At 46.1% G+C, this 25005-nt stretch overlaps 1 protein-coding gene across 1 annotated transcript; it reads right to left on the bottom strand.

Moving 5' to 3' along the window:
- Positions 1 to 786: 786 nt before the first annotated feature.
- On the bottom strand, positions 787 to 23274 carry LOC126059869 (pancreatic lipase-related protein 2-like). The gene is made up of 13 exons (XM_049855879.1): positions 23255 to 23274; positions 22923 to 22971; positions 21506 to 21660; positions 19727 to 19852; positions 17855 to 17989; positions 17000 to 17111; positions 15305 to 15424; positions 14063 to 14182; positions 10866 to 10984; positions 6356 to 6485; positions 5200 to 5311; positions 3759 to 3926; positions 787 to 924 (listed from the first exon to the last, which is right to left on the bottom strand). Exons 2-13 carry the CDS (start codon positions 22969 to 22971, stop codon positions 861 to 863), a joined length of 1410 nt encoding a protein of 469 aa, XP_049711836.1. The 5' UTR covers positions 23255 to 23274; the 3' UTR covers positions 787 to 860.
- Between the last annotated feature and the right edge of the window lie 1731 nt (positions 23275 to 25005).

Genomic DNA, 25005 nt, shown 5'->3' with positions numbered 1-25005 from the left:
CTCCCTGATTACTAGTGAGATCGAATCTCATAATCTATTTATTATTCAGGCTTCTCATTGCCTGCTATGTCCTTTGTCCATTTTTCTCTTGGGTTGGTCTCTTCTTTATATATTCTGAATACTAATCCTTTGTCTGCTGTGCCCATTTCAAATACCTTCTCTGAGCTGATGGCTTGTCTTTCTCTTTGTCTTTGGTGTCTCTGTTACTTTTAAAGAACAACTGGTGTCTGCCAGCCCTTCCTTCTCCATTTGTTGCCTATTTATTGTGTGCCAGGCACTGTATTAAGTGCTTTGCATGCCTTATCTTATTTATTCTTTACAATCACCCTGTGCAGCAGGGTAAGGTAAGTGCTGCCATTGGAGAAGTTAAGTAACCAAGCAGACTGCACAGGTAGAAAGAGAGGAAGCTGGGAGTCAAGCCTGGCTCTGCCTGATTCCAGAGGCTGAGTGTTTGACCTGATATTATACCATGAGAATTAGTAAGAGTGAAGACTAGAATGTTCATTACAAAGGCTTAGATGGAAACACCCATGGTGGTTCTCAACACTTGCTCTACATCTCCTGGGAAGCTTTAAAAAATACTGATGCCTGGCCCTACCCCAGAAATTCTGATGATCTAGGGTATGGCCTGGACATGGGGATTTTCTCCTAAAGCTCCCCAGTGGTGGCAGAAGTAGGTGGGTGAGAACTCCCAGGCAATACGTGTGGCCAGCTTGGCTCCAGTCCTAGTAACCATTTCTGAAATGTGACACCAGAACATGGAGAAGAATTATACATCAATGTTAAATTAACATCACAATGTCAAACCAAGTGCATCACAAAATTTATTACCACAGAGATAAAAGAGCAGCACCACCTTTTTAACAAGGGTAAAGAGATTGTAAAACTTCTTCTTTCACAGTGTCACTGCTACAAAATGTATACCTGTGGAGAAAAAACATTTTTGGCATGAGGCCCTTCTGCTTGTGGAAATGTGATCTCAGATAAATAAACAGCATTTAGCCAAGCCCCTATTTTTTTTTTTTTTTTCCTATAATTCAGATTGCTGTCACTGAAGATCTTTGTTACCCCAGGCAGTGATTTTCCCTAAACAAATCTGCTGAAGGAAAATCCCTCCTTGTGGGCTCTTAACAAACAAAGTGAATCAGCCATGTCAAATCAAGGCTTTATTGAACTCAGGTTGTCTCCAGTGGGCCTGAAGCTTCAGGCCTGGGAATGAGTTCCCAGCTGCCCAGGGGGACTTTCCCTGTCGAGTTAGGACCATGAAGATACACCGCTTGTGGGAATATAAAATGGTGCAGCCACACTGGAAAACAGCCTGGAGATTCCTCTAAAGGTTAAACCTAGAATTATCATGTGACCCAGCAACTGTACCCCTAGGTAGAATCCAAGAGAAATGAGAACATAGGTCCACACAAAAAACTGGGACATAAGTATTCATTAGAATGCCTCAAATGTCCATTAAATAATGAATGGATAAATAAAATGTGGCATATTCATACAATGGACTATTATTCAGCAATACAAACGAATGAAGTCCTGGTACATGCTACAACATGGATAAAACCTTGAAAACATTTGCTAGGTGAAAGAAGTCAGACACAAAAGCACAAATATTGTATGATTCTATTTATATGAAATGTACAGAATAGAAAAATCTAGAGGCAGAAAGTAGATTAGTGGTTGCCTAGCGCTGGGGTAGGGGGCTTGCGGGTGATGGCTAATGGGTATGTAGTTTCCTTATAGGGTGATAAAAATGTTCTGAAATTGATTGTGGCGGTGGTTACACAACTTTGACTATACCGACAGCTAATGTGTACCATTGAATTGTACATATTAAATGGGTGAACTGTATGGTGTATGGATTATATCTCGATAAAGTTATTTTTTTAAAAAAAAGATCATGGAAGGTTTTTGCTCCTGAGAGGGTGAGAGCCTGGTCAAGTTAAGGCACCCACCGAGCCATGAAATGCAGGTGCTTTGGGGTCCTCCTTCCCTTGTTGGTGTCTTTGGCTACAGGGGGAGAGTGTGGCCAAGCCAGCCAGCCCTCCCTCAGGGCGTCAGAATGTAGATCATCATGTGGAAAACCTGATATGGGGCAGGTACTTGGGTGTTTGGACTATATAGTGTGTGGTCCATAGTGTACTTGAAAAGAAAAACTTCCCTTTCCATCCCTACCTAAAACAGTGAAACCTCAACTTTTCCAAAGTACATTCCACAGCCAGGCCTTATGGACTTCTCAGTTCCCCATCTGCCTGTGTGAGCTGCACAATACAGAGAAAGGAGTACAACGGGGCACCACGAGACCTGGCTCCAAGTCCTTGTGTGTCACACTTGTGTTCGGCTCTTGAGTATGTAAAATAATGGCACAACCACACCTGATCCAACAACATACCAAAGGACTGAGGTTATTACTAGTTCAAAGCAAGCAAAGTTAAGTCCTGGCTGAGCAAGATCTGTTCTGTGTTTCAGAACGTATAGGGAAGTCCAATATTCTTTCCACTAGCTCCCTTGTGTGACCTTGGACAAATTTCTGGACTCTGTGAATTGCACTTTCCTCATCTTAAAATGAGAGCAGTTGAGAGGTGGCACCTAAATTTTCCTTTAAACCGTAACCTTTTCTTATTATCCTCTTTTAAGATGCCCTTTCCATATTTTTATATTTGAAAAGCAGTTATGTTCCCTCCCTTTGCCTACCAAGCAAGATTCTATTCCCTCAGAAAGAGAAGAGCTTGGGCCACCACGAAATCGGTTTCCAGTACATTCCATATCGCTTTCATGTCATGGTCTCCAAACAAACCAATTTATAAGAATAACTGCACACCCACTGAAATTAACTCAGAAATTTCCTCTAAGCACTGCCTAGGTGTTTTACCTATTGCTTGAGATAAAATAAAATAGCCTCATATTTGCCAGTTTCTTGTCTATATGCCTTGCCCCTGCCACATTGAATTTGGCCTCAGGGAAATTATGTTTGATTTTTCAAAGTAAAGCAGATGGATACAGGAAGATTTGAGATGAATAGCTGGGCAGATAAATGGATGGATGGGAGAGTGAATGGATGGCCAGAAGGAGGAAAAGATAGAATCTGGATGGATGGTGGACGGGTTATTGGCTAAGTGGATAGGGGTTGGATGAATAGGTAGGTGGATACATAGATGAGTAAGTGGGTGATTTTGTCATGGATTGAATTGTGTCCCTTAAAAATATGTGTCAACTTGGCTAGGCCATGATTCTCAATATTGTGTGATTGTTCACCATTTGTCATCTGATGTGATGTGTTGTAAATCCTATCCTTATGATGTTACTGAGATGGGATTATCAGCACTTATGTTGATGAGACCCAATCATCAAGATTAGATTATGTCTTAAATCAATCTCTTTTGAGATATAAAAGACAGAAGTGAGCAGAGAAAAGGAGACCTCATACTGCCAAGGAAGCAGCACTGGGAGCAAAGAATATCCTTTGGACCCAGGGTTCCTGTGCAGAGAAGATCCTAGACCAACGGAAGATTGATGACAAGTACCTTCCCCCAGTGCCAACACAGAAAGTCTTCCCCTAGAGCTGACACCCTGAATTTGGACTTCTAGTCTACTTGACTGTGAGAGAATAAACTTCTCTTTGTTAAAACCATCCACTTGTGGTATTTCTGTTATAGCAGCACTAGATAACCAAGACAGATTGGATGCATGGATGCGTATGCAAATGAATAAATAAATATAAATTAACAGACTTTGATGGAGTAAAAGACACGCACTCAGTCCCATCTTCACCACTTTGCACCGTGATTTGGGAAGCCCCCAGTGTGGGCGAGAAGAGAGCTATCACGTTGCTGTTCCAGAGGAACTTAACCTTCTGGATTTTTCCAACATTGAGGTCCACATCAATGTCAAGTGTATGACTTGCATCTGGTTGAAGGGATCCTCTGAAAATATAGACATAAAATGTTACATCAGCTGGATATATGGATACATAGGGTGATAACAATGTATCATTTCTCCAAACAGTGGCTGCTGCTGTTGGTTTTCTGTGAATGCTTCCAGTAACTAGGTACACATTCAGGAGCAGCCCAAACAGAAATGTATTTGTGCAGAACATGTCTTTAAAAAGTACTGAACTTTAGATTTTCACTGTCTTAGTTTGCCCCTAGAGGGGAGTCAAGTATTTAGGTGGCATATTAACTCTACAGAAGCCATGGTGGCTCAATGGTTAAGAGCTTGATTGCTAACCAAAAGGTTGGCACTTTGAATCCACCAGCCAACCGTTCCTTGGAAACCCTATGGGGCAGTTCTACTCTGTCCTATAGGGTTGATAGGAGTGGGAACAGACTCAACAGTACATAACAACAACAACACTAATTTATGTGGTGTCTCATGCTTAAATTTGCATGCAGGTCAGCTGAGGCCACCTGTTAGCATCTCATATGTAGCACAAAGTTCCTGGGTAGTGCAAACTGTTCATGAGCTTGGCTGCTAATCAAGAGGTTGGAGGCTTGAGTCTTCCCAGAGGCACTTCGGAAGAAAGACCTGGCAATCTACTTCTGAAAAATCAGCTATTGAAAACCCTATGGAGCACAGTTCTACTCTGACGCACATGGGGTGAAGGTGAGTTGGAGTCAACTCCACAGCAACGGGTTTTCATATGTAGCACAAGAAATTGTCAAATAGTTTCAACCGAACATGAAAATTATTATGTAAAATTTAGTGCAAAAATAGAATCTAATTTTATACCATAGCTTATGCAATCATCCAGTGCATATTTACCAAGCGCCTCGTGTGCCCACACTATGCCCAGTGCTGAACCTCCTACAGCAACAAGAATGGGGCCCTACGCTTCATGGAGTAAGAGTTGGGGGTGGGGGATGGAGTGTGTGGTGGGGTGAAGGGTAGTCGACGTGCCTAACCTGAAGAGAATTTGATATTCCTAAAACGTAAGTCAAGAAGCAGTGATTGACATTCCAAGAGGAGTTGGCACATGGCTCCTTTTATATAATGTGTCCTGCTTTCTGGGCCTCAACCTTCCTATATGTAAAATGGGTGACGAGTTAAGATTTCCTTCCAGCTCTGATACTGTAGGATTCAATGGTTCTGTTTTACAGATGCCTGGATTATAAACTAGTTTATAACCCCCCCCCTTTTCTTGCGTGTGAATAATCTATTATGGAAAGTATGCTCATTTCACTTTAATATTTGACTTACTTGAAAATCTCATATTGCTTTGAGTTTCCATTACTTCCATACAAAGCAATCCTGATGTACCCATTCAGTTTTTTTTTCCCGGTGAGTGTGACTGATACCCTGTATCGCCAACCTGTCCAGAGAAATACAATCACTTCAATTAACTAACTCATCTTGTTAAACAAGGACCCCATGGTCTGACTCTCCCATGGGTGAGAGGAAAGGTAAAATGTGACTAACAGTTTCCTTTAATGAAGTCGGGGGCCCAGGAATCCAGTTCTAGGTGGGAATGGGGGACTCAGATGGCAGTAAATAGTATAGTTCAGTACAATCCCTTACCAATACAGCAAGGTGCATGCCCTGGTAGGCAAATGGGTGGCTGGACATGTGTACCCTTGATACACATCTGTACATGAAAAGGCCACAGGGAGCGAAGATGTTTGTGGCACTGCCATTTGGATAAATCACCTAACTCCTCTCTCTCTCATTTTAGTTTTTTGCTATTTTCACATGCAATAGACCTAGTCTCAAAAGCAAAACAACACAAAGTTAAAAACATTCCTTAATCAGCACCCTATCTGCCCACCCCCATTCCAGGTTCTTCTCTGAGGTATCCAGTTTGACTTCTATCTTTAATCTAGACCTGTGGTTCTCAACTGGGGGTGATTTTGCCCTGCAGGGGACATTTAGCAATGTCTAGAGAACTTTTTGGTTGTCACAGCTGGGGTGGGGTGTGTTGGGGTGTACTACTTGCTTATAGTGTGTAGAGAGAGGCCATGGATGCTGCTAACCGTTCTATAATGTACAGGACAGCTCCCTGTAACAAAAAATTTTCTCGCCCAAATTGTCAATAGTGCTGAGGCTGCAAAGCTGTGATCCGATCATTCTCTGAGCATTTATGTACGTATATATATATATGTATCTATATGAACATATAGATACATGGAAGCATTCTTATCCCAAGCTCCAAATCCCTTGCAGATGAGAGGAAAGGGGAAATGTGACTGATGGTTTCCTTTAATGAAGTTGGAGGCCCAGGAATCCAGATTCTAGGAGGGAGTGAGGGACTCAGAGGTAAACAAATACTATCATTCAGCACAATCCTTTACCAATACGGCTGGTATACATTTAAAAATTTTTTGCAACAGTTTTTTAAATGAGTAAAATAGAAACTTACGGGTAAAGTTACCACTGTCTCCTGTGTTCAGGAAAAAAGTCTGTCCCACAGCACTGGTTTTCCCCTTAAATTGGTCAGCATAGTGTCCCATTTTGGGGCATCCTTCGCTTGGACAAGGGAAACACTCGCTCTAGTAAAAAACAAAACAAAAACCAAAAAACATAATTTGTCTGTTAGTGATAAACCTTTGACTTAATCACTCACTCACTATTTGACCAATTTATCTTTCCATCCATCTTCCCAGCCGTCTATTCATTCATCTACTCAACCACTCATCCTCTCATCTACCCATTTAACCATCCAGGTGCCCACTCATCCTTCATTCATCATCTTATTTACCGACACATTCTTCCATCCATCCATCATCCATCCATCCATCCATCCATCCATCCATCCATCCATCCATCCATCCATCCATCCATCCATCCATCCATCCATCCATCCATCCATCCATCCATCCATCCATCCATCCATCCATCCATCCATCCATCCATCCATCCATCCATCCATCCACCCCCCCACCCCCCCCAGGCCCCCCCCATCCATCCATCCACTGACCTCCCATCCATTCATCTGTCCATGCTCAGTATTATAGATAGAAATCTGCTAGGCCCTGAAGGGTACTCACAGAAGTACCCTGAAAACTTAGAGTGTAGTTGGGGAGACAAATCATATTCACGAAACAGTAAATTAAAATATGTAAGGGAAATGCAAGAGAAAATCTCTAGGGAGAAGTAAATGGGATAAATAGCAAGTTACTTCAGAAGAAGAGAGGAAGAAAAGATCTGTGAGCATTTTCATTACAATGTGAAATATTTGTCCAGGTTACTTGATTCCCATTTGATGTTTCCCTAATGGCAGTTCATTATTTGAGACTGGAAGAGGCAATTTCCTCCCTTTAGATAAGGCTAGCACTTTACTCCACAGTGCCACTCGTCCTCTGTCCATCACCACCATGTCCATCCTGCACTGAGGGGAAAGCTATTTTGTAATTTGTAGAGCATAAGACAAGTGCTGGAAGCCATGTCCCCATGTCCCCAATATAACTAGGTAGTAAAAAAAAAAAACACTTTACTCACTGATCACGCAACAGATCTTGGAACTAGAATACAGTGTCCTGATGACCTTAGGGTTCAACCCAAGAGTGTAAAGGTCAACATTCATTATACCCTCTCCTCACTTATTGACATGGTTAGGTTCTAAAGACCAGACCATTATACAAAATTGGTGTTATGCAAAACCAGAGTGTCCATTTCTTTCATTTCAAACAGTTACACAGGTCCATACTGTCAGCGGGACAGCAGCTTCCCAATAACGTTGAGAGGTGGAAATGTAGATGGGCACTATATGTCCCACTGGTCATGTTAATGTGCAAAATAGTTGGATAGTAGATTTTTTACTATTGTCGTAAATACGAAATGTTGGATAACAAAATAATCGATAAGTGAGGAGAAAGTGTAGTTTGAAAGGAAAAATGTGAATCTAAACATTTTAAATTTCACTTTTGAGAAAAAATTTTTAAATTTCAAACTTTTGCAAACCCCAAATGTAATAATTGATTCAGATAAGGATCATCAATAGAAGCTCAAACCTTTCACTGGGTGAAAGGCAGCTGGGAGACAGTATCACCCCACAGATCAGTTAGGGGAAAAGTGCCTTCGTGATGGAGTAATCTGGCAGACACCATCTGCCTCCCCCTGCTCCCTGATTACTTAACTAAGCACTCAAACTTAACATCACCAAATAGTGGGACAAACTACCTTTACATGCCTCTGGTTGGGATGCACTGGGCAGGGCACAACACCACTCATTCAATCACAAGGAAGCGAACAAACAAATTCAGATTGTGCGACATTCTGCAAAACAACTGGTCTGGAATTCTCACAATTATCATTGTCATCAATGACCAAGAAAAATGAAGAGAACTGTTCTCGGTTAAAGGGGACTAAAGAGATAAGACAATAAATGCAATGTGAGGAAAAGAGAGACAGAAAGAGAGAGGGGGAGGGAGGGAGAGAGAGAGAAAGAAAGAAAGAAGGAAGGAAAGAAAGGCAGACAGCTCCAGAGGACATTGTTTGGACAACTGGAGCAATCTGAATATGGATTATATGTTAGAAGACATTAGTGTATCAAACGTGAAATTTCTTGAATGTGGTTCTGTTGGAGAACAATGCTGTTCTTAAGAGATGAATGCTGAAGTATTTATGAGTAAAATGTCATAAGGTCTTCAATTCACTGTCACACAATTTTGGGAAAAGATGTATGTCTATTATATACATATATTATATATGTGTGTGCATATATATATATATATCCAAAACTGACCTGTGGTTAGCAGCTGTAGCTCACCAAAGCTCTTAACCACTGCACCACCAGGGCTCCATATATATATATATATATACATATATAGAAAGAATATGTGTATATATACACACCAAGCCAAAAAAAAAAAAAAAAACCCAAACCAAACCTACTGCTGTGAAGTTCATTCTGACCCGTAGCAACCCTATAGGGTAGAGTGGAATTGCCTCATAGGGTTTCCAAGGCTGAAAATCTTTATGGGAGTAGACTGCCACATCTTTTACCACAGGGCGGCTGGTGGGTTCAAACTGTCAACATTTTGGTTAGCCACAGTGAGCCTAACCACTGGTCTTACCATGTTTCCCATCATCCTGAAGCAGCTAGCTTGATAGAATGATGGAATGGCCACCTAAAGACTAATTTATTACAGCACCAGCTAGGTGGTAATACTTTACAGAGTTGCAGCAATGTTCTCCAGGATGCTGTATATGCTATAAACCGTCCTACCAGGGCTCCCCCCCCATATATGTACACATGTACACACATACATATACACACATACATATACACACATACAAAGACATACGTAAATATATATGTAAATAAGGTGCCCTGGTAGCACGATGGTTAAGCATTCTGCTGCTACCCAAAAGGTAGGTGGATCAAACCTACATGCCACTCCATGGGAGAAAAGACCTGGCAAGTTCTACTCTGACCTATAGAATCACTATAGGGTCTCTATGAGTCGGAATCAACTCAACAATGGCATGTATTGGTTTATATATATATATATATAAATCCAAAACCAAACCCATTGCTGTTGGGTTGATTCCAACTCATAGTGACCCTATAGGACAGGGCAGATCGGCCCCATAAGGTTTCTAAGGCCGTAAATCTTTTCAGAAGCAGACTGCCATTTCTTTCTCTCATGGATCAGCTGGTGGGTTCGAACTGTTGACCTTCTGATTAGCAGCTGAGAGCTTTAACCACTGGTCTTACCAGGTCTCCTCTCTCTCTATATATACACTATATTTTCTATATATTATCGATGGCACTGGGTTATATATACTCTTACATATACTACAGTTTGATGGATTGCTTATGTGTGGCCTTTCTAGTCATGGTCTTTGTAACTCCCACCGGAGTGATTGGGTGGGACTGTGGAAATAGGGTGGTTGTGGTCCACCAAGGGAATTGGTCAGTTTTGTGATCCTGCTGGGCTTGAAATGAGCCATCCTAGAGGCAAGAAAGAGAGGATCCTACCACCACCAAGGAAGGAAAGCCAAGAGCAGAGCATGTCCTTTGGACCCAAGATCCCTGTGCTGAGAAATTGCTGGAATCAGAAGACAGAGAGAGAGCTATAACACTGCAGACAGCAAGAAGCAGTGGCAGAGAAACAGCAGCAAGAATAACTAGCAGGAGAGACTGGCAGGAGACGGCACTACGAGCTTCCCAGCCCAAGGAGCGAGAAAACTGAGTGCCTTTGGGCCGAGGCTTACTGGTGGAGTGGGGTATCTCTGGGCAATTATTGGCAGAGCTAAAAAGCTTTATAATACCTGCTTGAGCAGGGCAGAGGCTGAGAGGCCAGAAAGAGGCGTGCCTGTGGCACCACTGGGAAGAAGCTGTCCTGATGGAAGAACTGTATCCTGAGTGTTCCTGAACCTGAATTGTAACCTGTTACTTCCCTAATAAGCCCCATAATCGTGAGTATGTCTGTGAGTTCTGTGTGGCCAATGCAATGAATTATCGAACCCAGCACAGAAGTAGAGAGTGCCGTGGGAGGGACAGTTGGTGTCAGAATTGGTAAAGATGGTGGAGAGAGGAGGCATGTCTGACTGCCCCCTCCACCTCGTAGGTATATATATAGAGAGAGAAAGAGACAGAGAGAGAATGAGCCCAAGCAAATGTAGCAAAGATGATAACAACAGGTGATGGCTGTACAGGTATTCATTGTCTGCTTCTTTCAACTTATGTGTAGATTTGAAATTTTCCAAAATACGAAGCTGGAGAGCCGGGGGACAGTCCAGCACAGGTGGGTATGTGTGGTCTCCTCTCTGCCCACCCTGTGCCCCGAGGACGACTTTGCGAGGCTCAGCAAGTCCCACATCCTCCCTCATAAGTTGCCAGCTTCTATCTCTTTGCCCTGTTCTCAGCCACAGAGACAAAAACACCACCAACAGCATCTTCCGAGGATCCCAGCGAGACTTACCTCCTCGAACTCATCATAGGAGGCACATGGGTAGCCCAGGAAGCCGTCAGGGCTGAGGATGCTGCTCGAGTAGTACTTGTAGCTTCTGAGGTGATTGCAAGCTGCAAAGTTCCGGGTCCCTGGGAAAGAAAAGACCACGGGAGCTCCCGAGAGGCACGTCGCTTAGGAGCATGAACCATTCTGACCAAGTGAGGAATCGCATACGGCGTCAGCATTCCTGAGCGCCTTGGTCACCATTCAAAACTTCTGTCATTGACTTTGACATACTTAGAGGCAAGTAGGGGCTTCAGGAACTTGTTTCGTAACGGAAGTTAATCTTCCCACCATTGTGTCCATTTGCTGAGGAGAGCTATTCAGGACTGGCCACCCGACTGAGGAGTGATAAGTTTTAACAAGTGCATTTCTCCAATCCTCCAGGGGCCAGACAGGTAACGGAAATGAATGAGAAGATTGCTGAGGGAGAGAGAGAGGAGGGGGGCGTGTGTCATCTTTTAAAGGGGACCCTACCCAGCTCGGCCAGCTATTGCCATGTTAAAAGATAGACCCAGATTTCCTTCATCTTCTGATTTTTCATGAGAATCCAGAATCTTCAGTTTTATATGAAAATCTTTCTCTGCTTCGATGTTGGCAATGCATTCCCGTGTTTAAAATAGTCACGGTGAAGGCCAGCCAGACACTGCCGTGAGCTCCATCCTGTCTATAGGCTGCAGTGTGAGAACTCTGGGCCACACGAGTAGGCCCTTCACACGAACCAACTTTACTGTGCCTGTGGGTTCAGACTGAGAAATTGCTCCTCTTCTTTCCTGTTCCAGCCACAATGTAAGAGCTGTGGAGAACAAGGTCACTGTGCCCTCTGGCCACTTGTTCATTGTCCTTTATTTACCAGATTTGTCTTTAGACCAAAGTCATCTTGTTTGGAAAATTGTTTTCCATTTCTCCAGCTACTTGGTAGAAAACATCCAATGGCGTAGTCCATGGTGACCCTGCACACATCTGAAGGGGGTCTGGTGGGCTTTATTCACCGCCTCTGAGAAAGGATCCTTCCTCTTTGTGCCCAGGGGATTAGCCGTCCACAGCAGCCAGCCCCACCAGGCCCCACAGCCCAGCGCCTTCCAGCTGAAGTCGAATTCTGCACGCCCCACGCCGGTGCTCTTTACCAGACGGCAGAACCTGTTTCTAACTTAATTGTTTCTTTCATCCCAAATTGCTGCCCAGGGGATCCCATAATAGAGGAGAAAGTGGATTTAATTGTTCCTCAATGCCCAGCGCCTGATGGCTCGGAGCTCGACACAATAGAAACACACTGCAGAGTTCACGGGCTTGTTCCCTCTAAATTGCCTCTTTAATTAAACCTGGGCTTGTTTCTATGATGTGTGCCTGCTCGCCCTTTCTGGGAGGGGGCGGCTATTATTGTAACTGTAGGGTTCTTTCAAGGAGCGCGGAACAGCCACGTCTTGCCTGAGGTTACCTGGTGCGGAGCTCAGGAGGGGTCAGACTCTGATTATTTGCCTGTGCTTGTGGCTGTTGCTTTATTGACTCAGCTCTTTAAGCAGAAAAAGGAATATTAAAATACCACCCAAGGCCATTTGACTCAATTTAACAGACCTTACTGGGCCCTGAGTGGGATGCTGGGGTGTCTGGGATGCCCATGCCACAGTCCCGAGCCTCTGGGAACTCCAGGCTCAGAAAAATAAAGACTGAAATAAACTGGTTATAGGCCCGAAGCGTCCACTTTCAGGGAGGAGAGTGGGAAAGCCTAGTCTCAGGGGAGGGGCAGCAGGAAGAACGAGCCAAAGCGCGGCTAATGTGATGGGGCTTTGATGCCATCTAATATTAGGTGTACAGGGGCAGTGGAGGAGCCCTGGTGGTTCAGTGGTTAAGCGCTTGGCTGGTAACAAAAAGGTCGGTGGTTCAAACCCTCCAGTGGCTCCACAGGAGAAAGACGTGGCAGTCTGTTTCCACAAAGATTACAGGCTTGGAATTCCTATGGGGAAGTCCTACTCCATCCTACAGGGCAGCTGCTGTGAGTCAGAATTGACTTGATGGCACACAACAACAACAGAGGCAGTGATGGTTCACTGGTAGAATTCTTGCCTTCCATGTGGGAGACCCAGGTTTGATTCTTGGCCAGTGGGCCTCCTGACCAGCCGTCTGTCAATGGTGGCTTGCCTGTTGCTATGATGCTGAACGGTTTCATCAGAGCTGTCAGATTAACACAGACTAGGAAGAAAAGCCTGGCAATCTACTTCCTAAAATACGCTAGTGAAAATTCTGTGGATCGCAACCGTTCGATCTGAAACAGATCACAGGGGTGGTACAGGAATGGACAACGTTTCATTCCATTCTGCGTGGGGTCGCCATGAGTCAGGAGCTGACTCAATGGCAGCTAACAACAACAATATTAGGGGTACTGAGCCTGCTCTCTCGGATAAATGGAAACACACACAAAGCTCCTAGGAGCCACCATGGGTCTCCCAGGGTCCGGCTGCCCCCCTTTCAAGCACGTGCTCCCCAAGCCAGAGAGCTCATACCGCCTTTGTCTTCTCACTCATTCCCTTTTCATCTCTAAGACCTCACAACAGCAAATGGCAAGAAATTCAAAGCCCTTCAAATCTTTGCTTATGTCCTATGGTTCTTTAAGGAGCAAGAGCTGAAGCAGGACTAACGGCCAAAGCCAGAGCTGGAATCCTGCCTACGTGCCAGTCCAGCCTCTGTGCATGGGCTGGCACATTGGTAAACTGGGGGAGGCAGCACAGGCTGGAAGATGAGATTGGGGCTTTGCCTCCAGAAATTGGACTTGAGTATAGGGTGGCCTTTGGCAAGTTATATAACTTTTCTGAGCCCCAGTTTTCTTACCTGTCAAATAGAGCTACTCAGAGTAACTGCTTCATGACATTGTTGTGAAAATGGCTGGCACAGAATAAAACAAAACCAAGCCCATTACTGTTGAGTGGATTCTGACTCATAGCGACTCTATAGGACTGAGTAGAACTGCCCCATAGGGTTTCCAAGGAGCAGCTGGTGGATTCGAACTGCGACCTTTTGATTGGCAGCTGAGCTCTTAATCACTGCGCCTCCAGGACACAGAACAAGCACTCAATAAACGGTGGCTAATTCAGTATCATGAAGGCCCAGCTGTACACTCTGCTTTCTCCCCAGATGGAGCAGCTGCTGCCTTACTTCTTTAACTTACATACCTTCCCATATTCCATTGATATCCACGATGGTTGACAGAACATTTTTTTCACATCCTGGCATTTGCTCTCCTCCATTGGGATAGAAATCCAAATGGCCCACCTTTTGGCTCATTCCAAAGCCTGAAAGATTGGAAGCAGAAGTGAGCAGGGAGGTAAGCCATCCCAAAGTTAGGTCACGGCTGCAGAGCAACCAGAGCGAGAGCCTCCTCAGCAAATTCCCCTCTCAGCACAGCCACCACTGCCCCCACTCTGCAGAAAGTTCTAGAAGATGAGCACTTAGAAAATGAGGAGGGAGGAGTGGGCAAAGGAAGCTAGAGAAGGGGAGGGTGGGCTCTGGGTGAGGTACGCATGCGTGCACTTATGTGTTTGTGTGTATGTGTGTCTGCCTGTCTTGGAGAGGCCCTGGGCAATACTGATGTACCCTTGATACCAGTATGTAGCAGTAGAATCATATCAAACTGTGCAACCTGGTGCAGTTTTTATTACTCTTTTCTTTTTAAAACGTTAATTTCTATGTTGTACTGAGACTATAGAACATTGTATCAAGAGCCATAGCATACTGGTGAGCTTTCAGAGCACACATAGCTGTTATCAAATTCTGGTTCCACTTACTGCCTTCGTGATGTTGAGCAGTTACTTAACCTCACTGAGCCTCAGTTTCCTCTGCTACAAAATGGTGAGAATCGTACCCATTTTTCAGGGTTGTTACAAGGGACCAATGAGGTGATATGTGAAAATGTCCATTCAGCACAGTGCCTGGTCAACACTAAGTGATATTATTATCATCATTTAAAAAAATACCCTTTAGTGGCAAGTTTCATGAATGAATGCTTATGCAGGGGAATATCAAAAAGAGAACGTTGATTTTAGAAGGATTGAAAAAGGGATATATTTAATCGCCAACAAAACAAACTGTAACCAAAGCTTTGACAAAAGAAGTAAGAAAAAAATCCCCCATAACGTTTAATGGCAGGTTGGGGAAGGATGGAGGGTTTGAAGACTGAGCAATGCCTTTGATAGACTATAGAAGTGCTTTTCTTGTCCTCTAGGGACTGCAGGCTGATACTGCGGGCACTGCCTAGTTGTTTATTTGTTGCTGGCACCCATTTTGACTGGTGGGTGCCCAAGCCATTCCTGTGTTAACCATTTTGAATGTCACCCCAGCATTATTCATGTGTGTGTGGTAGGAGGGGACACCTGGGCTACAGCCCTGGTCACCAGGAGGTGGAGTGAGGAGCTCACCTAGGTTAGGGATTATGGGAGAAGAATCCGTGTGAATCACATCCACAAACATGGCATCAGATGGGTCCAGCCGAACCTCCTCAGGTGTGTCCTGGAAGCACGGCTCTGCCGGATCCAACCCTAAAAGGGAGGAGATAGACAGACAACCTGGGACCTAAACCCTCTACCTACAAACTGGGCATGACAATTCCTGGGCAAAGGGCCCTGGACCCAGCATCTGTGGTTTGAGGAACGGGTCTATAGTTCCCCATCTACCCAGGAGAGACAGGCTGGACAGAAAGACCTGATGCAGAGCAACTGCCTGTCCAAGAGCAGTCAGACATCCCCAGCGGTTGGCTCCATGGAGGAGCCGGGTGGTGCCCTTGCCCCCTCATTCCCCTTTTCCTTTTTTACTCACACATGTTATTGTTTGGCTATTGCTTTTGGAGACAGCAAGCTCCCTGGCTCCATGCAGCTACTCCCCAGTCCCTGAGCCCTGCCCAGTCTATACCTCTGCGTCTTTGCTTATGCTGTTCCCTAGCCTGCTGTGCCCTTCTCATTCTCACTTCATCGAAATCTTTCTCCTCCAAGACTCAGCTCAAATGCCACCTCCTCAGTGAGATCCCCTTCATCCTAACATGTAAATTTTAGTTTCCCCTTTCTCAGTCCATTCCATCCACACTGTAGAGGACTATTTTGCAATTATTAATTCTGCTTTAATTTTCTTTGCCTACTTAGCTGTCTGCCGTCCAGACTAGATTGTGAATTCCCTGAAGCAGGGGCCAGGCCCAGTTCATCTTCAAAGAGAAGCACAGGGGTGGAGGAGTGAGGCTCACAGGACTCAGTGACCTACATCCCACCATGGCTCTGCCCCAGGTCAAACACCTGACCTTTTTGAGCTTCAGTTTCCTCATCTGGAAAGTGGGAATAGTGGCAACAAACTACCCGACACACGAAAAGGTGTAAGAGAAAGGACTTTGCAAACTGAAATTCTGCATAAACACCAACTATCATTATCATCCCCTCATCCTTTACCCAGTGCTGACCACAGCGTCATGAGCAAAGCTGGCACTCATTAAACGTTGAATTAAACTCTTTGCCAAAGTTGGGTACTGATTTGGCTGCACAAAATAAATAGTCTATGCCTATGTGTTGTGGGCATACATTTTTGCCTTTTTGTGTGTGTGTGTTGTGGGCATACATTTTTGCCTAGGGATTCATTCATTCATTCATTCATTCTTTACCGAGCACTTCCTAGTGGCAGGTCTCAGCTATCCTCTTTCATTTTCTGCCTGTGCCTGGCACAGTAGCTGTGGAACTGATGAATTAATTTTTGTTCAAGTCAGCTCACTTGTGACTTACTTACACTACGCCATACACCAGAATTAAGAGCTCTGAAGTCATGTGTTTAGGGTTCTACTTATGTTTTTCTTTTCTTTCTAAATGTATTTTTATTTATAATTATATATATTTTTAATACACTTTAAAATTATGTACAACATATGAGTAAAAAAAAAAGATGAGTATCTTACCTAAAATCAGTTCCCAGAGGACCAGTAGGGGCAGCCTTCCCCTGGGAAGTGCACGGATCCGGCTTCGGCTGCCTGCACCCGGGTTTTGGGCCCCCCACCTCCGGGTTTTGGGTCCCCTCGCCGGCGTGTTTTGGGGTCCTCCCCCGGGGTTTCCGGTGCCCGGCCGGCCCTCCGCGCCCCTTACCTGTGATCCTGCCCAGGAGGCCCCCCAGCCTCCTGCCCGCCTCCGCGGCCGCGTGCGAGCCCAGGCTGTGGCCGATGAGGTGCACGTTCTTGGGGTCTTGACCCACCTCGGTCTGCGGAGGGACAGAACCTCAGGCTGCGCAGTAGCGCAGGTCGCCAGAGGACCGGGTGAGGATGGGCCTGGTCTGGGAGGGGAGTCCTGCCCCTGGCAGGGATGCGGGTGCAGGAGCCAGGTTCTAAACGGACCCTGGGCCCCTGGGTCCGTGCTCTGCGGGTCCCATGGCGGGCTCGTGCGCGGGGCAACAGTGCTGACCAGCGGCCACCGCGTCAACTGCACTCCCGCTCAGCGCAGGAACGACTGTCTCCCTGCTCCCACCATCACCCCACAGCAGGTTCCCTTCCCTCATTCTTGCCGGGGGTTGTGCCTGTCTAGGAGATCATGGGTATTGGGGGTGGAGGGGGGCTCTGGGGTTCTCTGGGAAGGCCTTCCAGAAGGATGCACAGGGCCTTCCCTCGCAGACCGCCTGGGAGTGAAGATTCATCTCCCGGGAGGAGAACTGCTGGGCACCCCAGGGGGCTTTTATCCCCAGAACAGCCGGAAAGGAGCTGAGGTCCTAAGAGGTGAAATAGGTTGCTTCAGTTCCCACAGTTTGGTAACGATGGGGTCTGGGGTGTTCAGGAAAATCCATGGGGCAGGAAGGTTCCTCTCAGCAAAGTCCTTTTTTGGTTAAAATCTGGGCTACCTGGCTTCCAGCCCCTGTCCACAGGGTCCCAATGCTGCTTCTGGTACAATGTGGTCCTTCCCTGCCCCTCCCTCTGTCCCTACCCGTAGAACGTGACCCAGGCAGGGTTTTACCGACAGCACTTGTACTAAGAAAGCTATCTCCGCTCCCACGACCCGGATGTTGTGGACAGCTTGGCTATATAATGTCCGGGACCCTTTTCTCCAGTCCACACAGATGCAGTTCACCTGCTCCACTTTAAACATGTTCTGGGGAAGACATTCAAGAGGGAAAAACCAGTTTATGAACAGCCGTAGGTTGCACACCCGAGAGATAGGAATTCACATTCCTCAAGCACCTAGTTTGTGCCAGAGCTTTATTACTCCTCATACCCCTCACCACCTAATATCCACTGCAACCCTGCCACCTGGGTATAGTTATTTCCACTCACCAGATGTGGAAGCTGAGGCTTGGAATAGGTAAGTGACTTGTCTAAGGTCTCACAGATGGTTATTGACACGGCCAGACAGCGCTGGCTTTTTTGGTTAGGTCAAAAAGATCACTAGCTAGGTCACTGGTTAGCAAACGACAGCCTGAGGGCCAAATCTGTCTGTTTTTGTAAATAAAGTTTTATTGGAACACAGCCAAGCCTATTTGTTTACATATTGTCTATGGCTACTTTTGCACCATACCAGAGTTGAGTTGAGACCATGTGACCCACAAATCCTAAAACAATTTACTCCTTAGTCCTTTATAGGAACAGTTTACTGAGCCCTCCACTAGGTAGTTGAAGCTGCGGGGTGCTGCATTTATGTTTCCATCTACAGTTTGGTTGGAGATATAAGGCTTTGAGGGCAAAGCCTAAGAAAATAAAATTCGGACAGAGACATGTCACAACTCTTATGAATAAATGTATCTTTTATATTATATACACAGTGTGACCGCAGGCTACTGCTCAAGCACAGATAGTGACTCCCCAAGGGGTGGGCGAGCAAATGCCAGAAAGGACCTTGCCCACCCTTTGCTCATTTTGGGATGCCCTGGGCAGCACGTTGTTTGGGGGGTGAGCTGAGACTGGCTGGAGGCCAGGGAATCCTGGCAGACCCCTCCCCCTCTGCCCGGGCCTCCAGCCTATCCCTGGAATTCAGGAGCCAAGTGTGAACACTCCAGCCCTGAGAGGAGCAGGAAGTCTGAGGGCAGAGGCCATTTGGGGGTCCGTCCCAGTGCAGTCCAGTGAGTCCCTTACGAGCAGTGCCTGCTATACTCCCCACGGGACTGTGGTATCTTGTGGACAGAGACCTGGTTTTGCCTTCCACCTCTGGATTCAAGCTTGGGCAAGTATTGAGCTCCTTTGTGCCTTAATTTTCCTCATCTTTGAAATGGGAACAATAATTACACCATCCTTACAGGGTTGCTAGGAGGATTAGATTAAATGCAATATGAAGTGATTAACGCAGAGTGCTCAGTGAGTGGCTGTTGCAAACAGTTCTTCATTGCTACTCTTCGTAATAACCTTAGAGCTGTACTGTCCAATACAGTAACCACTAACTACATGTGGCTACTTAAATTTAAATTAAATTAACTAAAAAAAAATAAAATTTAGTTCCTCAGGCACACTAGCCACATGTGGCTACTAATGTGGACTGTGCAGGTATAGAACATTTCCATCATCGCAGAAAGTGGTATCAGAAAGCCGGTAAAGTTTATGTCACATAAGGGTTTTTATATAAACCATCAGAGACAAATGCCAGGTAGTTTGCTATAGTCTCCACCTCTGGGGCTTCCTAGTGGACACTGGTCTCTTCAGCCTCAGAGGAGGTAGTTGGCTAGAAAGTGGTGGGTTGGGAGAACCTAGAAGCGGATGCCCCGGGGAACCCAGGCTTTCCTCGGTGGCTTCAGGGAGTGTTTCCTTTCCCATCTCAGGGTTCTTAGAGCTATAGCATTTGAATCTGTGTGCTGGGTGCTGTTCTTACCAGGAACAGCCAGGCGAGGAGGGTGGCCCCTACCTTGCACATGTCCAGCAGCCAGCTCTCTTCCCCCTCGTCTATGAAGCCGTGGATGATGAAGCGCGTCTTGCGGTCTGGTTGGAAGTTTGAGGCCCTGATGGTGTCTGGGTCTGTGGCAGTGATCAGCTGGTTTAATTAGAAAAGGTGAATTCAAATGTTGGACTTGCCAAGGCACAGGCTGGTAGACCCAGTTTCCGTAAGACCGAGGTCACGGGCTCACCTCCTACGACGTTGGGCTAGCCTAGAACCAGAGTTTCTGACCTGGGGTTCCCGGATGGTACTCAGAAAGTCCAAGCTCACGGACTTTTTATGCTCACTAACCCCTAACTGAAATTTAGCCTTTTGCATTAATTATGAAAGTAGGTAACAGAGTACAGTGATATTAGCAGCACCTGGGACCCTATCACCACTGGCGTTCTCAGACGTTTTCATGTTGGATCACAGTTGTTGCAGATATCTCAAAATATCCTTTGTATGCATTACTATTTCAGGATACAGTAGTTATTAGACCAGTCCTTGAGTCTGGTTTAATGAGGAAATGTATCTGCACATGTATTTCTCGATTACATATTTGTATTTTTTAAATATTTTGATAGTTATTTTTCAGCATAATTGGTTTTCTTTGTAACTCTATGTATGCTGCTTTATGCCTTTAAAAAGATTATTCTAAGGTGACATCCATAGGCTTCTCCAGATGGCCAAAGAAGTCCTGGCAAAACAAAGGTGAAGAATGTCTGGGCGGAAGCTTCGGTCATGAGGGCAAAGCCAGCCCAGTGGAGCTGTGAGGAGTGATCTCCAGTCTGTGAGACTTAAAAACAAACCTGCTCCCAAACGGCCTCCTTCCACCACTACACATGGACAAGATGCAGGCAGAAGGATCAGGATCACAAATTGGAAACAACTCAGTGACCACGCCCAAACGGAGCCTCTGCGGAGGGCACTGAGTGGGAAATTTGTCACCTAGTCTCTCTTACCAGGTGACTTCAGGGATCTGTAGACACCTAACTTTCTAAACTTTGTCAGTGATAGCAGCTGTGAGCTGATCGAATTCTTAGCAGGTTCTTACTTAGGAGGCCTTGAAACTGTCTCCTGGTCTCTCCCAACCACCTGGAATAACCCTGTCCTGCTTCCACCCAGGAGGCCTTCTGGGAAGGGAAGGTGCTGTGAGGGTCTTTTCTGGTTCAATAGCCCCTCTCCCCCATCTATCTTCTAGCTCCTTAAGAAGGATTTACATCCCCCAAGGGACTTCTCTCCTCCACCTTGTGGAGGTGTATTCCCTCCTCCTGGGGATACACCAGGCCTGGGTTCCCTATAAAAGCTGCTCATACTTCTTTCCATGCCCTACCAAAAACACCAAGCCCGACTCATAGTGCCCCATAGGGTTTACAAGGCTGTGATCTTTATGGAAGTAGACTGCCACATCTTTCTCTTGCGGAGCGGCTGGTAGATTTGAACCACTGACCTTTTGGCTAGCAGCCAAGCACTTAACCACTGCCACTAGGGCTCCTTTCCATGCCCTAGAACAGGGTTTTTACTCTGGTAAAGCTCCTGAAGTCTGAGCATAATTGTGTGTGAATGTGTGTTTCTGGGTTATGCATCCATAGATTCATGAGGGTTTATGATTGCAAGAGCTACGATGGCTCTAGGTCTAACACTGGCGAGGGAGCTATCATCTGGAAAGTTCCATGGCAGTGAATTATGCCCTAGATGGCTACGTAAAGGTTCCAGTGTGAGGCCCCGGTCCACCCACCATCCAGCCATTGCCAAGCCCGTGCTTACTTGGTAGTTGTTCTGATTTTCATTTGTGTACAGAAGAAAGCGGGTGTCGATGTCTTTGGGGTCCCAGGGAAATATATCTAGAGGCCGCTGAGGGATCCCCACCCATGGTTTTTCATTAGAAAAGCAGCCAAGATGTTCAAAGCAGACCTCCTTCCCTGGGGCAAGAAGAGGCACAAACATGACACTTGTGAGGTTCTGAAAAGGAGCAAAGTCATCTCAGCTCCACAAACCAGCTGACAGGATGGAGCTTGGGTCTGGCTAAGGCCAATGTTGGTCTTTGTCTTCGCCAAATGTTCCCCAAACTTCTGTGGTGATAAGAATCACCTGGGCATTGGGCTGTATCTGCATATTGAACGTACACATTCCCAGGTTTCTCCCTCAGAGATTTTGATTCAAAGCGTCTAGGGTGGGAAAATAACAAGTTTAATAAGTGCAAATAGAGAAATGGCCTGGGAGTGACCTTGGAGGGCAGTGAGTGCTTGCCTGTGGGGCAGGAGGAGGCAGGTGATAAGCAAAGCAGATGAAAGGGTGGCAAATATCTGAGGAGCAGCGGACCCTCACTTCTACTGTCAGAAGCCAGGTCTCAGGGGCCAGGAGGGAAGAGAAGGTTAAAAGCGGGCTGTGGAGGGTCAGGAGACAAAGGGGAAGGGGCTGAGATGCAGAGGAAAGCCCTGGCAGGGACTGAAGAGAACATGTCTGCTGTTGAGGAGAGGATCCCTCAGTGGGTTAGGGGGGCCCAGGCCAGACAATAAGGAGAGGAGGCGAGGTGGCCCAAGCAGAGAGGGAAAGAGGTCTTGTGAGGAATTCGGGGGACAGACAGGGAGTGAAAAGGCTGGGCGCTAAGGGGGCTTGGGTGGCAAGGGAGGCTAGTTTTGTTTTAGGAGAAATAGAACTTGGGTATCAGAATCTCCTTTGGACGGAAGCCAGAGGAGAGGGAGAAATTGAAGGTGGGAGGAGCAGATCGCATACCTGTGGGAAGGGTGAAAGTGGGGGTGGCCGGCAGGAGGTTCGGCTCATCTAGCCAGGCTGGTGGGACGGGGAGTGCTCAGGGGAGCACATCCAGGCGGCTTTAGGCTGAGACATGCACTTGTCCATGGGGAGGAATGGAGGAGATGGGGGACCTGAAAGGATGCCCCACCCTCCACTGCCCAGCCGCTTGCTGCCTATGGACAGTCCCTGCAGCCACTACAGCCTGTGCCGGAGGCATGGACTCAGCATGAGGTCACTCAAGAAAGTCTGTGTTGAGCATGTTGCCCTGTGTTTGCTGCAGAATCAATACTCCCTGAGGTAGACCTTGTTGTTTCTCTTGAGCTAATGATACTAATAATAATGATTATTTTGTCCTTGGGTTGCATTACCCAAAGCCCAGCCCAGGCGTGGTCACTTTCTCCCCAAAGGTAGGTAACAGTGTTCTCACCTCTGACGGTGGCCAGCAGGAGAAAGCTGAGGGTCCAAGAGGGCAGCATCTACATGGATGAAAACACAGACACACATAGACACCCACGTGCACAGGCATGAGGCTGGCGGGGGAGGAACCCTAGACAGGGCAGGGGGCCCTGAGCACATACGGGCCCTCCCTCAAGGTGAGGAGCTTGAGGCCCAGGCCTCCCAATCCACAGGGAGTGGGCAGTGGTGTGCTGGGACCCTGGACTTAGGGTTCTTCCCCTGCAGTGGCATCCCCCTTCTGGGCCAGGTCACCTGTGGCAGCCTGGCTGCCCCAGCCCTGCCAAGCTCCCTGCTGGGACTTACCGTTTGGCACCAGAGCTTCCACTCTCAGCCCAGCAGGGTGAACATGGCTTTTATAACCAGGCTTTATCCTTTGGACATCCCTTAGTGGGAGGGAAAGGGGACGATAGGTAGAGCCTGGCATATGTGTGCTTTGCACCTCAATTATCATAAACACATAAAGCCCTCTCAATCCAGGAGCAGGACTGTTTATAAAGTGAGATTCAAGGATGGGCAAAGGCAAGTTAATCAGAATTTACAAATTCAGTTACCAAAAGATTATGTTCCCCAAGTGATAACAGGTAACACCAGCATGCAGCACCTCCTATTGAAAATCCCTTCAGGAACCTGGACGACAAACCCTCCCTGTGGCCAGTAGCTGTTGACAGGCCTGCAGGAAAGGGCAGACTAAGGACTTGTTAGTCAGGCGAAGTGCATGTCTGTGAAGACACATGCCTTGTTTACTTTGGGGTGGGTTGGGTGGAGGGCATTCCCTGGCTGAACTTAGGAAGTGCTCACTTTGGAAGCATGTATACCAATGAACTTAGGATGAAAATCAAGACAACTCTGCTGACCGAGAAGTTAGAATAAAATGAACCCTGTTTGAGTACAGCTTTGTTTAGGAAAAAAAATACATGATCTACTTTTACAGTATGTATATATTTTAAACCACCACCTGCCTGTCAGTTTGTCATATTGTAATGGCTTGCGTGTTGCTGTAATGCTGCAAGCTATGCAGTTGGTATTTCAAGCAGGATCACCCATGTTATCAGCGGAGCTCCCAGACTAAGACAGACTAGGAAGAAAGGCCTGGTGATCTCCTTCTGAAAATAAGCTGATAAAAAACCCTGTGGATCCCAACAGTATGTTGTCTGATATAGTGCTGAAAGATGAGCCCCCTGTGTTGGAAGGCACTCAAAATACACAGTTGCTGCAACAATCGACTTGGATGTAATAGTGATTGTGAGGATGGCGCAGAACTGGGGACTGTTTCCTTCTGTTGTACGTGGGGTTGCTATGAGTTGGCACCAACTTGAAGGTGACTAACAACAACAACATCTTTTTAAAAGTAGTATACTTGAATTGCATCAGACCTTGACCCGGAGACAAGAAGGTGGAGGAATTTCTTCCCTTCACTGCTGAGAGGGGAACCTGGGTGAATAGGCAGGAGCTGTCCTGCCATTTTTTAAAATTGATACGTAATTTAGATACACCAATGTGCACGAATCTTAAGCATATAGTTTAATAAGTTTTGGCAAAGCATATACTGCCATATATACTTGCAAACCAAGATACAAAACATTTCCAGCAATCAGAAGTTTCTCTTTTGATTCTTCTATCTCCCGCCCCACCCCATGGCCACTGCTCTGATTTCTGTCACCACAGATTCATTGTAGGTTCTAGAATTTCATGTAAATGGAATTATACAATATATGCTCTTTAGTGTCCTGCCTTTTTTTACTCAACACATTTTTAGGTTTCATCCATGCTGTTACATGCATGAGTAGTTGTGCTTTTTTCACTGCTGTGTAGTATTGCTATGATGTATTTCTGTGTGAGTGTGTCAGTGTTTCATTCTGCTACTGATGGACATTTGGGACAGCTTGAGGCTATTTTGAAGAATACTGCTGGGAACATTCTAGTCTTGTAAATGTCTTTATATATATGTATACACTCATTTCTCTCAGGTTTATACCCAAGAGTAGAATTGCTGGGTCATGGGGTTTGTGCAAGCTTAACTTTAGGAGATACTGCCAAATGGTTTTCCGAAGTGG

This window comes from Elephas maximus, chromosome 16 (assembly GCF_024166365.1).
Source record: "Elephas maximus indicus isolate mEleMax1 chromosome 16, mEleMax1 primary haplotype, whole genome shotgun sequence".
NCBI lineage: Eukaryota > Metazoa > Chordata > Mammalia > Proboscidea > Elephantidae > Elephas > Elephas maximus.
The sequence above is the reverse complement of the archived record's forward strand: the minus strand, read 5'-3'. Positions and strand labels throughout refer to the sequence as shown.

Coding starts and splice junctions, on each gene's coding strand:
- LOC126059869 (XM_049855879.1), bottom strand. CDS start 22,971: ATGCTGCCCTCTTGGACCCTCAGCTTTCTCCTGCTGGCCACCGTCAGA. Junction 19,853..21,505: donor AAAATCAGAACAACTACCAA/GTAAGCACGGGC, acceptor TAATTAAACCAG/CTGATCACTGCCACAGACCC. Junction 15,425..16,999: donor CCTCCTGGGCAGGATCACAG/GTAAGGGGCGCG, acceptor CCTCCCTTTTAG/GGTTGGATCCGGCAGAGCCG.